This window comes from Suncus etruscus, chromosome 3 (assembly GCF_024139225.1).
Source record: "Suncus etruscus isolate mSunEtr1 chromosome 3, mSunEtr1.pri.cur, whole genome shotgun sequence".
Taxonomy (NCBI): domain Eukaryota; kingdom Metazoa; phylum Chordata; class Mammalia; order Eulipotyphla; family Soricidae; genus Suncus; species Suncus etruscus.
In genome coordinates this window covers 17,555,233-17,570,262 of record NC_064850.1, presented here as the reverse complement: position 1 = coordinate 17,570,262, position 15,030 = coordinate 17,555,233, and the positions used below count along the sequence as shown (strand labels likewise).

The following is a 15,030-nucleotide window of genomic DNA, read 5'->3' as shown; positions in this document are numbered from 1 at the left end:
CTTCCCTCCACCTGTATTTGAGACGAACATTCTAATTCTCTCATTCATTAACGTTGCTATGATAGTTGTTTGTGTACTGATTTCTCTAACTACACTCACCACTCTTTGTGCTGAGCTTCATCTTATGACCCAGTCCTTCCAGTCCTTATCTCTATTTTCTGTGGGCACAATTACAATAATGACTTTTATTTTTCTTAAAACTCATAGATAACTTGAACCATCTTGTTCTGCCTCTCAAATTGAGGGAGAAATAATGGAGGGCACCAAGACCAAACAGGCATATGAACATTGAGTAGAAATAAAAAATGATCAGACTTGAACACAAAATCCAAAGCCAACTACAACAGAAATGATACCCAATCTACAACAGGCTAGACACAGAAGGGACCACTTGTACTAGCAGCTCTCAAGGCAAAGGAAGGGCAATATGGGATGCAGGCTGGGAACAGGGTTGGAGGGAGGACAACATTAGTGGTGGGAATGCCCCTGATTCAATGTCACTGTGTACCTGAAACACTACTGTGAATTATTTGTAAACCACTTTGGTCAAAATAAAAATTATTAATTAAAAAAAAGAAAAAGAAAAAACTCATAGATGAGTGAGACTATTCTGTGTCTATCTCTCTTCCTTTAACTTATTTTGTGGGGAGCTGATAGAACCCAGAACAAAATGGTGTCTCAGAAGCCCCTGACCTTGTTGCCTACGTGACAAGAGGCACTCATGCCCTGATGACAAAGGAAATGGCTAACCTCAAAAGTTAAAATTTACACAGAGCAGCCTGACTGCATAGCCAGGAGGAAGCAACGTAAATAGAACAGTCTGTCTTTGTAACAGTTAAAACTAGCAAAAGATTAATGTGTCCCTTTTTGATGTTTGTGTCCTGACATTTCTATATCAGTTTCTTTTAGACCTGTTGGCTAAGCAAAGTTTTTAGATCCTGTCTTGTAACATTTAAGTAACTGATAAGGTTGGAATGTTGGCTCACAAATTCTTTATCCCAACTCCTCCCCTGGCTTATGTAGATATTGAAAAACAAATTGTGCTTTGCCTCTGCCATATTTGGAAATATTCCTTGCCTGAAATGATGATTGGTGTGTTTGAATTTCCCCCCATGCAACTGCCTATAAAAGCTGGCCACCCCTTACAATAAATACTTTTGAGCAGCGTGAGTTGTCTTAAGCCTCCTTCTTTCTAACCTCTCCAGTTTGCTTCATAGATTGGCTCTGCTCGAGAAGACCCACGAATTACTAGCGACTTTCATCTCCATACCTCTGCGGGTCGGGGGTCCCCATCGGGGGTCGCAAGTGGCGCCCAACGTGGGGCTCGAGTTACAGACCACTGATCGGACGGCAGAAAAGACGAGTCCGGAGCCTGCTCATAAGATGTCAGGTAAGCCCCATCAGGGTGGTGCTGAGTAGGGTTAGTCTAATACCTAGGTGAACACCGCAGTCCCATTCGTCCCACAAATATGGGGACCACTATCAGCAAAGAAGCAAGGTTTACTAAAGAGATTCAAAAGGAACTAAGAGATAGAAATATAGAGGTTAAGAAAAAAGACCTAGTAAAATTTCTGCTTTTTGTACATGAGGTTTGCCCTTGGTTTGTTATAACTTGTCCGAAAATAGTCCGTAACACCTGGAACCAAGTTGGGACTGAACTCACTGATCACTTTAACACTCAAGGCAGTGAGACGGAGAGAAAAATTATGCAGCAATACTGGGATCTTTTAAAATCCATCATAGTCAACACTGAAGGAAATCCCAGAAATGAACAAATTTTCAAAGATGCACAGAAAATTGCCTCCCGTGAGTGCTCTCATGCCGGCTCCTGAGCCAGTTCTTTTGTTGATCTTTTTAAAGAGGATCCCTCCCTGACTGACTCTGATATCACCAAAGTCTCTACGGAGACCCAAACATCTCCTTCTCCCCCACCAACCCTCTTCTTTTACTAATAAGATGCGCTCTCTGGCTACCAACATTTACCCCTCCCTTCGAGCTGTCGCCCCAGCTCCCCCTGAAGAGCCCCTTGATCCTGGGGACTCCCAGGAGCTGGAGGATGAGGCTGCCGCTTACCATCGATGGGACCTCACCTTAGCCTCTGGGACCCCTCCTTATAATTCCTCTTTGTTTCCCACACCCCCCAAAATCACAGGGCAACAAACTGCTAGCAATACTCTAGATAAACAGAAACTTGAGCTGCAGACGCAGTTACAAAAACTCAAAGAAATCAAAGATCTCAAACAGAAAATTGCCCAGCTTCAAGCCACTGATACAGCTCCCAAATTTCAGTTTCCTTTTTTCGCCTGAGCCTGAGGAGAAAGATCCAACTCCCCCCCCAGAGACCACCACTGGCGGTCGCTCGACGCCCCCTCACCAGACAGGCAGCTCGCCAAAATCAGGCAGCCCGCCAAAATCCAAATCCGGATGCCATTGAAGAGGAGCCCCTTCCTGATGAGGGCACCAAGGCGGCCGTCCCAGTCCCCAATGCTCCCATAGATGGCACAGAGCCCCCAGAGCACCCCATTATGAACAGCTTTTAGAATATAGAGCCTTGAACAGAAAGGATTTACATGAATTCTTTAAAGCAGTTAATACTTATGGTCTTATGGCTCCCTACACCCTGTCCTGCCTTGAGTCCGTGGGTGGTGGTGGAGTGGTCATGCCTTTTGAGTGGTGAGGCATTGCAAAAACAGCCCTAAAGGGTGAGGTTTACTTACTCTGGGAGGTGGATTATTTAAGCCGCTGCAAGGAACTAGCTGGCGGCAATAATGACTTGTTTGCTCGCATTTCTGGTTCGTCCCCTTATGATCAACTCTCTCAGCAGTGCAGGCTTCCCCGTACTCTTCTTGCTAACACTGCCCTTGCGGCTATGAGAGTCTGGAGGTCCTTGCCCCGAGCTGGCACTTCCACGGCCCCTTTATCCCAGATTGTCCAGGGACCTGATGAGCCTTACAATGGTTTTATTTCTTGCCTTCTTGAGGCGGTAGAAAAAATTTTAGGTGTCCCCACCACCGACACCGATAATACTCTAGTTAAACAGCTAGCCTTTGAAAATGCCAATGATACCTGCAAGAATATTTTGAGAGGCAACCTCGAAGGAAAAACCTTGCATGACATGATTAGCATGTGTTGGGAGGCCGACCCTTTTGTCCATAAGATAACTAAAGAACTTGTTGCTTTTCAAGGACAAAATAAAGGAAAAACTTGTTTTCAGTGCAGCACGCCTGGTCATTTTGCCTCATGCTGCCCCCAGCGGCAAGCTCCAGCACTACAGGCAGGCAGCGCAAACCCCCGCCCTTCTCTTTGTCCTCGCTGCCGCCGCCTCAGACATTGGGTTTCGACCTGCCGTTCTGTCTATGACATCGAAGGCAACCCTTTGCCCCCAGCACAGGGAAACGGACCACGGGGCCAGCCCTGGGCCCCGCAACAAACTGCTTTTTAGACGGCCTCAGGGGGAACAGCGGGCCCAACCGCCAATTCCCTTATCGCCAGCCCCAGCTACAGATGCCACCCCAACAATCTCAATTTGCAGCCCTTTCCCAGACGCCAATTCAGCCTCAAGCACCCCTGAACCAGCCTTTGTTGCCACGCAGTATGCTGTCCCCACAACAACCTCCCTTGTCAGGGCCACCGCAGGCAGCGCAGGACTGGACCTCTGTGCCTCCACCCCAAGCACATTAACCCCCGAGGTTGGAGTCCAAATTATCCCCACTGGTGTTTATGGACCCCCACCTCCTAACACATTTTTTATGATTATTGGTAGAGCCTCTGCCACCATTAAAGGCCTTATTGTCCAACCTTCGTTGGTAGATAATGATTATACAGGAGAAATCATGCTCCTTGCTGTTGCCCCCTATCACCCAGTTCAAATTGTCTCAGGTCAGCAAATTGCTCAAGCCCTTCCGTTACCCATGGATGTGCAGTTCCCCGCTCTTTCACAGAGCTGAGGGAGCACCTCTCCTGGCTCCTCTGAAATCTTTTAGGTTTGCGCCATGTGTCGCGTCCATCCACCACTGACCCTCACCATTGAAGGCAAGCAGTTTACAGGCTTACTAGACACTGGTGCAGGCACCACTTGCTTTTCCCCCATTGATTGGCCTCCCGATTGGCCCACAGCCTCCTCCTTTGATAATGTTTCTGGTGTAGCAGGTTTTGTCAAAAAGGTCCTTATTAGTGCTAACAAATTGGTCTGGCAGGATGAGGATGGTGATACAGGCCTTGTTCGACCCTATGTTATACCTGACCAGCCTGTTAACTTGTGGAGTCGTGACATCATGGAACAAATGGGTGTTTATGTTATAAAATGTAAAAATCCAGCAGTTATTCAGCAAATGTTTAAGCAAGAGTATACCCCAACTAAAGGTCTAGGAAGAAATTTACAAGGTATTACCCACCCCATCAATCCTCCTTTAAAACTTGATAGGGCTGGACTAGGGTATAAGCCCCCCCATTCAACATTTTCAGTAAAGGTCACTGCCTCTCCTGCACCCCCAACAGACAAAATAACCTGGCTTGATGATAAGCCTGTTTGGGTTGGGCAGTGGCCGTTGACCAAGAAAAAAATTAATTGTGGCACAGCAGCTTGTGCAGGAGCAATTAAATGCTGGCCATATAGAACCCTCCACCTCCCTGTGGAACACCCCCATCTTTGTTATTAAGAAAAAATCAGGCAAATGGAGACTTTTGCATGATCTTAGAGAAATTAATAAAACCATGGTTCCTATGGGAGCTACTCAACCTGGGCTTCCCTGCCCCTCAGCTGTGCCCAAAGGAAGCTTTAAAATTGTTTTGGATCTTAAAGACTGTTTTTTCTCCACCCCCCTGCATCCCGAAGACTGTAAGCGTTTTGCATTTTCAGTGCCCCTGACAAATTGCATGGGCCCCAACCCTAGATACCAGTGGAAGGTCCTGCCCCAAGGCATGGCTAATAGCCCCACACTTTGTCAAAAATATGTAGCATCCATTATAGACCCATTTTGAACTCTTTACCCTTCAGTTTATCTCATTCACTATATGGATGACATCTTGCTGGCCTGTGCTGATGATTTGCTTGTTCAGCAAGCTGCAAAACACCTAATTGCAGCCTTGCAACAAAAAGGATTTCATATTTCAGAGGATAAAATTCAAATTCATCCTCCACAATTATTTTTTGGGTTCGAATTATTTCCTAATCAAGTAAAAACCCAAAAAGTTCAAATTCGCACCCATCATCTCAAAACTCTTAACGATTTTCAATGCCTTTTGGGCAACATTACTTGGCTTAGACCCTACTTGCAGGTGTCCACTGGTGATTTAAAACCCCTATTTGATATCCTTAACGGAAGCACTGACCCCAACAGTCCTCGGCAGCTTACTGCAGAGGCAACCAAAGCCCTCGCTATTGTCAATACTGCCATTCAAAATCAATTTATTACCTATTATGATATAAATCAACCTCTCTCTCTTATTATATGTCCCACTGCCATTGCACCCACCGCAGTTTTGTGGCAACTTGCCCCATTTATTGGATACATCTTCCATCTTCCCCTAACAAAATTTTAGCCACTTACCCCCACCTAGTGGTTCAGCTTTTACAGCAAGGCTGTGAAGCCTCTGTTAAACTTTTTGGCTGTCAACCCACCAAGGCCATCATTCCCTACACCAAGCCAGAATTGCAATGGCTCATGGAAAATCATCAGGAATGGGTTGTCTTTGCCTCAGGATTTTCAGGAACCATAGACAATCATTACCCTCTTAATAAACTGCTTCAGTTTTTACGTATACATCCTGTTGTATTTCCCAAAATTACTAAACTTCAGCCCATCCCCAATGCCACCTTAGTTTTTACCGATGGCAGCTCTAATGGCATGGCCACCTTTAAGGTAGACGGCGTCCTCCATCAAGTGCCTACACAATATACTTTGGCACAACTTGTTGAACTTGCTGCAATTGTTAGAGTTTTTGAGTTAGTGTCCCAAACCTTTAACCTGTATACTGATAGCTGCTACACTGCAGCGTCCCTTCCCCTGTTGGAAACAGTTCCTTGTATAAAGCCTTCCACCCCTGCATCTGCTCTTTTTTCTAAAATACAAGAACTCCTTTTGCTGCGCACCAATTCATTTTTTGTTGCTCATATATGAGCGCACACTGGTCTCCCTGGCCCTTTGGCTGAGGGCAATGACTCAGTTGATCATGCCACCCGTCTTTTGTCTGTTTTTAATCTGCCTGACTCTTTACAGTTGGCACAACAAGCTCATAAATTACATCACCTTAATGCACAGACGCTTAGGCTAAAATATTCCATCACCCGTGAACAAGCTCGAGAAATTGTTATATCATGCAAAGCCTGCCTTTCCCTTTTGCCCAAGCCTCATACTGGAGTCAATCCTCATGGCCTCGTACCTGGAGAACTTTGGCAAATGAATGTTACTCATTATTTTGCCTTTGGCAATCTTAAATATATTCATGTTACAGTGGATACATATAGTGGTTTTATTTGTGCCTCTCTCCAAACAGGAGAGGCCACCAAAGATGTTATTGCCCATATTTTACATTGCTTCACTATTATTCCCATCCCTCCCACCATTAAGACTGATAATGGCCCAGGGTACATTAGTTCTAAATTTAAGGATTTTTGTGCAAAATTCGGTATTGCCCATAAGACAGGAATTCCCCTAAACCCTCAAGGTCAAGGAATTGTTGAGCGAGCTAATCAAACTTTAAAAAATATGCTTTTTAAGCTTGCCTCCAAAAGTGAAACCTTGTACACCCGCAAAGGCAAGCATCGCCTGCTTTTAAATCATGTACTTTTTGTGCTCAATTTTCTTTCTCTGGATATCAATGGCCGATCAGCAGCCGATCAGCTTTGGCACCCCTCCACCCGTGAAAATTTTCAACAGGTGCTCTGGAAGAATGTGCACACGGGCCAATGGCTCTGTCCTCACCCAGTTCTTATCTGGGGCAAAGGACGTGCTTGCGTTCATAACACCAGCAATGGAGAAACGCACTGGCTTCCAGATAGACTGGCTAAGCTATATAACCCACCCAGGGAAAGTGCCCCTGAGGAATTTCTTGTTTCTCTTTTGTAGTGTTAAATAATTAATGATGGTGCTGGATAGAGGTGGATGGATGGAGGGATTTTTCTCTGCCATCCCAGGCCACATGGCTCTGCAATCCCCATTCAGCTGGTAGGTCCCAGGTTTAGGTGAACGGCAGAATCACTCATTCAGAGACAGGCATCAGGAAGCATCAACTTTATTCATGCCCTATCCACCACATGTATGGCCTATATCATAACCTTTTAAGCAATTGCTATTCTTAGCTAGCCCTGCATCTTAACTCCTTTCAGCCATCTTCCATTTGACCTCCATGCTGGCCAAAGACCAAAAGCACCCAAAAAGGGAGCCTAATCCCCTGGGTCAAAGGCCTTATATAACCTTTCAAGACCACTCCCCAGAATGGGAGGGGTCTTGCAGGTAAGGTTACACGTAATATCTGGTTCCCAAGACCCCTCCCAGAAATGGGCGGGGTCTTGCAGGTAAGGTCAAGTTACCTAGGGAGAATGGAGGGATGAGGCTTCATCTCCCCCTTCTCTGAAATATAAAAGAACCTTTTGTAATCCTGACTCCACCTTTAGCCAAAGGCGGGTTAATAGTTTCATGCAACAATGTAATAAAGTGAAAATTAACATACCAGCCCTTTTCAAAAACATAACATTTGTGCAAAATATACTATACACCTGTAACTTAAAATTTTCTTTTTTTTTTTTTTGTGGTTTTTGGGTCACACCCGGCAGTGCTCAGGGGTTACTCCTGGCTTCATGCTCAGAAATTGCTCCTGGCAGGCACGGGGGACCATATGGGACGCCGGGATTCGAACCGATGACCTTCTGCATGAAAGGCAAATGCCTTACCTCCATGCTATCTCTCCGGCCCCAAAATTTTCTTAATGCTTTTCTACCAAGCACTATTCTGGAACTTTCATGTTCCTATACTTTTAAACTATATTGGGGGAACTTTTTGTTCCTATTAACCTTCCCTACACACAAGTACTACAGCATAAATACATAACATACATTTTTAAAAACAGGCTAAGTACATTAAAATACACACAGTAAAACATTTTGCAATTGAAAATATTAACTATGGAAAACAACACATTTAAATTATAAAGAAAATGACTTAATTAAGACAAAGATGCAGGCGGTTAGAAATCAGATCTTTAAATGGGCTAAGCTGTTATTACTCCTTTTTTTAAAAAAATTTTTACACTACTACCTAATTTTTTCCCATTACCAACACCAATTGTGATATTCCTTCACCTAAAACCAAATGTCCAGATGATTAATTTGTCCCACGCTGTTCTCACCACGTGGTTTATTTCCATAGTTCCAGGCCCCGCAGATGGTTTGCTCGCGCTGTTGTTGACCATGTCCGATCGTGCTGTTTCACCTTTCTGATTTGGAGGGCGGATCTCAGGCTCGCTGCTTTGGGCTGGATTAGGCGCTTTTCGCCGCTTTTCTGCCACAGGGTTGGAGTTCTTGGCTGATTGCAGCTGCCTTTTTTCCAGAAAACACTTTGGAAGCCGGTTCCGCTGCCACAGCTGCTGCAACGCAACTTGTCTGCAGCTTTTTCCGTAGGGCACGTCTGGATGTTAAGAGTTCAAAGTGGTTTAAACTAAAAGTCCAGTCCAAAATTTCCAAAGTCGAAATCCAAATTCAAGCCGAAGGTCATTCTCAGAAAATCAGTCTGCTTGTAGAAGCTTTTTCTTTCTGAACTTTTTCCAATTAAGGCCCTTCATCAGTATTTGAGGAGGCCGAGATTTTGGAAAAAGGATTTTCGGCAACAAAGTTTCAGTCCTGTGTCTTGGATGGGAGTGATAGAAGTTTTCGACTCCCCTGTTTTACTGATATTTTTGCCCCTAGAAGGGGTCACGGCCATCTTTGAACATGGCTTCATGTGGCCAAACACTTTGGGCTGACTCCATCTGAAAAGAGCCAAAATCAAACAGAAGAGCAGAAATCTCACCATATTCGCTGTTTTCTTGGGTCCAGGTTTCAGGTCAGAGTTCAGAGCGCACCATCACTAATCATTTAATGCAACATCTGGCGCTCCGAACTCTGACCTGAAACCTGAACAGCCTTGCAGTGATTGGTGTAGGATCGAGTTGGAAAATTTATTTCATGGCAATAACCAGACGATTTTTGTTTAGTGGCATATCGAAACATTTTTTGAGATATACACGGCATATAAGATGACCCCCAATTTTTGGTTGACTTTTTTTCATTTCAAAAGTCGTCTTATATGCTGGAAAATATGGTACCTTATTTCTTTGTCCTCAGTTTGTTTTCAGGATGAAATCTAGATGCACCATTTTGGTGAATCTATACTTTTTAATTTGGACTCCTTTTGCAGTGATCTTTGTCATTACTCAAAGTACTATAGATTCACTTTTCACTATTGTTAGAAATATTCTCCATACTCTTTGTGCTCATGAATTTCTCTTTCAGATATGATCTTCTTGACTCTTGGAAGAATTTTTTTTTGTGATTTTGAAGTAATTTTTCTATCTGGCTTGCCAGCTATTATGTTTTGAAGCACTTTAAACCATTCCAGCTGACTTTCTTATTTGTCCTCTTTAGATTCATTCATTTCAATTGAAATTTTGGTTTAATGTGTGTGAATTTGTATACATGTGGTGGCTACCTTTATGTAAGTTCATTGTTTGTCTATATTGTCTTTTGTCCATCTGTGTTGTATATATTGTATATAGCGTAGATAGCCCATTCTTCCTCACTTCCTTCTTAACTGATTGATGCTTTCTGCCAGAACTAATCTTCTCTTCCCTCAGCCCTTAACTTTCTTTACATAGAAACTCCCTCCTCTCCAGTCATCTCCTCCATAGAGGTAGAGGTGAGATCACATCAGCAGGTGTGTCTCCACCTCTCTGGGAAGTAGTTTTGATGAGAACCATTATTGTCCTCCCATTGGTCCAGCCTGGAGTTGCTCTCTCAACTGGGAAGTCACCTAGTGTTTGTGTACATCTACACCAAGATGAAAGAAGGTTTTCAGAGAAGTTAAGCATCAATCTTGCAACTTAAAAGGATGAGCATTGAAATAGAGACAAAGGCTGCTGAGAGGTTATAGGAGAAGAAATAAATGGGGAGTTATAAGAGTTAGAAAGTTTGAAAATCATATGATGTTGTGGTCATTTCTAAGTGGAAAGGCCTAGACCTCATTCTCTAAGTCCTCAGTTTCTTACCAAATCTTTTCCCTGTTAGCAAAATGCTAACATTTCCTACTGAAAAGGATTTATTGTAATGATTTTATATAGATAAAAAATAACAAACCACACAATACTAATGAAACACTAGTGAGAAAACCTAGTGTGTCATCAGAAATTCATAAATCTGGTCCTGAAGTGTCAGGGTTAAATTGATTGGTATTTCTGAGAAAGTCCCTCAGTGGATTCTTCCCAGAGACAGAGAATATGTTGACAAAATGGCTGATTTACAGAAAAATGGTGGTATATATATCACAGCTGATATTGGTTCAAATCCCAACACCACATCTAGTCTCCTGGATTCTGCCAGGAGTAAGCCCTAAACAGAGCTGAATGTGACCCAAAAGAAACCCAATTTCTACCTGTTATAAATATTTGAACGTAATACAATCATTAACCATTAGAGGGCTCTCTTCTGCCACTGAAGAAAGATTATGTACTATTTTCTTCAGCTTTGAATTCATCTATGGCTGAAAGTTTTAAGATAAAGAATCTAGGGGATAGAGAAATAGGAGTTTGCCTTGCATGGAGAAGGACGGTGGTTCGAACCTGACATCCCATATGGTCCCCTGAGCTTGCCAGGAGCAATTTCTGAGCGTAGAGCCAGGAGAAACCCCTGAGCGCTGCTGAGTGTGACCCAAAAACAAAACAAACAAAAAAAAGTTAAAGAAACTAAAAGACAACAGGAGTTGTATTTTGTATCATTTATTTTTGGTTTCCTGGCCATACCTAGTGATGCTCCAGGTTTACTCCTGCTCTGAGCACAGAAATCATGCCTGGCAGGCTTGGGGGACAATTTGGAATGCTGGCGATAGAACTTACTGAGTCCTCATCCAAAGCAAATTCCCTTCCTATTTTTTTAATGTTCTGACTTGACAACAAATATTTTAGGAGAACAGAAATGCTTTTTGGTTTTTAGAAACTTTAATATAATGTTACCATAGAATGTTTACATTAATTATTGTCAATGAAAAAATTACTCAGAAGTTACCTGAATACATTATTAATATTAATGACATGAAGTTAATGTTGTCTTGATCACATATAATTGACATAGTTTATTAACCACTAGAAGCTGACCTTAAATCTATTGTATCCACAATAAACCAACAAATTACAATCTAGAAGATGTCTTGGTGATACCTCCAAGATGTTTGCAGAAGAACGCTAGGATTTTCTTCCATGCATCTACCTGGGCCTTAGAATGAGCCCTGGGTTCCCCACCCCATACCATAGATGTCTTCATTTGTCTAAGTGTGAAAGATGGGCACAAAGGGAAATAAGGAGGTTCAATGTAATGCCCAGCCCCAGGGTAAGAAATGATCTGAGGTTTTTCTTTTCCATAGGCCTGTAACCTTTCAGAGGCTCTTTGGGCATTGAACTCACTCCTCCAGTTGTGGTCATCTTCACCAACAATGAAGAGAATAGGCCCCTCGGTCTTCTCTATGGGAATCAGGTGGGGGCTGTCACGTATATCTATGATATCAGGCCATATATCCACAATGTCCAGCATGCCTGAAAAAGATGTCTTGGCTCGCCTCAGATCAGGGTCTCTTAGTGGAACACAAATCTGCTTGTGGTGGTATATAGGAAAGCATCCACAGACTCCAGATCCATTGATGGAAACTGTGGCTGTGATATTCTTCATAAATGAGGCCATGGCGAGACAAATATCAGCTCCTAAAGAAATGCCCAGAAGTCCAATGCCAGAACTCCTTACCTGGTAGAAAAATAGGAAAAGGCATCAAGAAACAATGTAATAGAAAATGTTTTTAAAATGCAACTGCAGAATCTAATTTAATTAATTTTGTAAAATCCCCCCAAATAACCAATGGCAATGTTCAATCATTAAGCTTCTCAGTTATCCATTCATGCTGAAAGCACCAGTGCAGCCCTATCAAGAGTGATTTTCATGTTATAAATTCCTTTAAATAAACATTGCGTGGATTTTGGGTTGTTTGGTTTTTGTTTTAGGATCACTCCCTGCTATGCTCAGGACTTTCTCCTGGCTCTGAGCTCATGATTCGTCCATGGTGGGCTCAGAAAACCTTATGGCAAGCTCGACATGCACTGTGCTATCTCTCCAGCCCTCACATGAACTTTTATGATGAATTCTGCATTATTAGCCCTTCTGGTAGGAATTGGAAATTGGCTTCACAAGTTAAGGAAATTTTCAAACAAAGCAGTCTAACAGCAGCACCCTTGGCACAGTGAGTGACTGCAGTTGTGCCCTCTCTGGAGGTTTTCTGGGAGGTATAATAAATTATAGAGAAAGGAGAACCTTGGCGTGCTGGAGCATGTAACACAGGGCTTCTTCAAAGTAATCCAGCTGTATGCTGTCCAACTTGATGGGAAGATCTTCAAACTGGTAAGCCAGAGCCAATGCAGCAAAGCCATGGGAAGCCAGAAGGCTGGCCTGGTATTCCACTAAGCCCATTTCTAAACCAAATAGGTCAATGATCCCAGGGAAAGGTCCAGGGCCTAAAGAAAAAAATAGCATAAAAGAATATTATGTATGGGGCTGGAGAGATAGCACAGCGGCAGGGTGTTTGCCTTGCAAGAAGCTGATTCAGAATGGACTGTAGTTCAAATCCCGGCATCTCATATCGTCCCCCTGCTGGGAGCGATTTCTAAACTCAGAGCCAGGAGTAATTGACTCCTGAGCGCCGCCAGGTGTGACCCAAAAACTAATAACCAAAATAATAATAATAATAGTAATAATGAGAAGGAGAAGAAGAAGAAAAGAGAAAGAAGAGGAAGAAGAAGAAGAAGAAGAAGAAGAAGAAGAAGAAGAAGAAGAAGAAGAAGAAGAAGAAGAAGAAGAAGAAGAAGAAGAAGAAGAAGAAGAAGAAGAAGAAGAAGAAGAAGAAGAAGAAGAAGAAGAAGAAGAAGAAAAGTAAAAAGTTTGCTCTTTTAATTACCAAGTTAGCAAGTTTTTGCAATTCAAAGAACCCGCTCCTAATTCACTATTTAAAATGATACAGTTTTAAAAAAAAAAAAAAGGAGAAAACCTACAGGGTCCCTTCTCATTAATTACTATAAAGTAATAAGGGGGTGGGGTAAGTGAATCATAAATTTCTAAAACTCACTTTAGAGAAAGAGTTTTACTTTGAAAGTTGGGCATAGAAATAAATGATTCTTGTACCAGAGTTTTATATTGATTTATGCCTTGTACGATTATCTTCTTCTCACCTGGAGGCAGGAACAACGTGCCAAGTACCCGGCCCAAACGCACGGGCTCCCGCCGCACCCCGGGTCCCAGGAAGTGACGCTCATGCAAAGTCCGGCCCAGGAGTCGACCGGGCTCCGGATCGTGGCCCTCCAGCACCTCCAGCTCCACCACCAAGGGCGTCTGCACGTCCCTCTTCACCAGCCGCCACTGAGGCTTGTCGGGCTCGAGCGCCCAGAGCAGCCCCATGGGCTCGAGCCCCGCGAAGCTGCCGCCCAGCGCGGGCGAGCGCGCCAGGTCCAGCCGGCCGCCGGCATCGGCGCAGTAGCGCGCGTGGGCCCGGAACAGCGCGTCCTTCTCGTCGCGCAGGGACGCGCGCAGGGTCACCCGCTGCCCCGGGGACAGGCCCCACGCCCGGATGCGCACCGGCTCGTCCCACAGGCTGCGGCCCGCCGGCTCCACCGCCACTGTCGCCGCCATCCCTGCTGCTGTAGGGACTGGGCGTGGGGAAGCAGTAGGCAAGGTTAAGCCCAAAGAGCTGGCCTTGGAGTTTGGACTTGGTCGACAATCGATGATCAGTGGCACCAGGTGCAGTGAGTGGGTGCTGCAGAGGTGCCTGAGCGCGACACAGTCGGGACCCTTGGTCTCTACTCGTCTAACCCTGGGATACTGCTCCGCCTCCAGAAACTCTCCGTGGAGGAAAAGTTGTTGGCTGATTGCGTAAGTGGTAAAACCAGAGCTTCAGGCGTTACGCAGAATTCTAGTCCAGGAAAATGCAAGAACGGGGTAAATAAGAAATTATGGACTTTATATAAATTACCATAAAATGTAGTTACAGACACATGGCCCTCCCAGCTAATCCTTTTCATGAATTGAAAAAAAAAAATTAAGTTGAATCATCTTGAGATACACAGTTATAATTACAAAGTCTTCCTGATTAAGTTTCAGTCATAAAAATGTCCCAACTCCTGTCACTTTATCAGTGCACATTTCCCACACCAATGTTCCTAGTTTCTCTCTTGTCTTCTTCGCCAAAACACTGGGGATATTTACTGAAAAGTTGTAGAAAAGGAATCTGAGGGTTGGAGAGTATTAAATTGCAAAATATTCTCCTTTAATAAGGGTTAGTCTTACCTACAAATGTGGAATTGAAAGGTGAACAACAACATCGTTGTGAAATAGAATCTAGCCTTGGCTTCAGTACCGATATATTTTGTAGCATTAAGCAAGTTAACCATCTTTCTGGGTCTGAAAAGTTCTCTCGAATAAGTCTCCATCTGGAGTTAAATCATGATAGTGAACATGAAACTTCACAGCTTTGTAAAGCAAAATTTTACATATGATTTTATTTTATTTTATTTTATTTTATTTTATTTTATTTTTTGGTTTTTGGGTCACACCCGGCAGTGCTCAGGGGTTACTCCTGGCTGTCTGCTCAGAAATAGCTCCTGGCAGGCATGGGGGACCATATGGGACACCGGGATTCAAACCAACCACCTTTGGTCTTGGATTGGCTGTTTACAAGGCAAACACCGCTGTGCTATCTCTCTGGGCCCACATATGATTTTATAATAGTCATACACAATCATAAAGCTTAGACA

The 15,030-nt window shown here is 43.6% G+C and overlaps 1 protein-coding gene across 13 annotated transcripts in view; it reads right to left on the bottom strand.

Annotated features, from left to right (window-relative positions):
• The window catches only part of LOC126004028 (acyl-coenzyme A thioesterase 6-like), a 226,179-nt gene that overhangs the window by 110,330 nt on the left and 100,819 nt on the right, over window positions 1-15,030 (bottom strand). The window contains exons 2-4 of one of the 13 annotated variants that reach the window (XM_049770417.1): window positions 13,453-13,522; window positions 12,542-12,741; window positions 11,338-11,980 (exon numbers count right to left, since the gene is read on the bottom strand). The exons of 10 other annotated variants lie outside the window; for them this stretch is intronic. In XM_049770417.1, coding sequence (XP_049626374.1) covers window positions 11,375-11,980; window positions 12,542-12,741; window positions 13,453-13,522 — 876 coding nt within the window. In that variant the 3' untranslated portion in view covers window positions 11,338-11,374. Of the gene's footprint in view, window positions 1-11,337; window positions 11,981-12,541; window positions 12,742-13,452; window positions 13,910-15,030 lie in introns of those variants that run through there. 2 more of the 13 variants (XM_049770425.1, XM_049770424.1) reach the window with 2 other exon arrangements.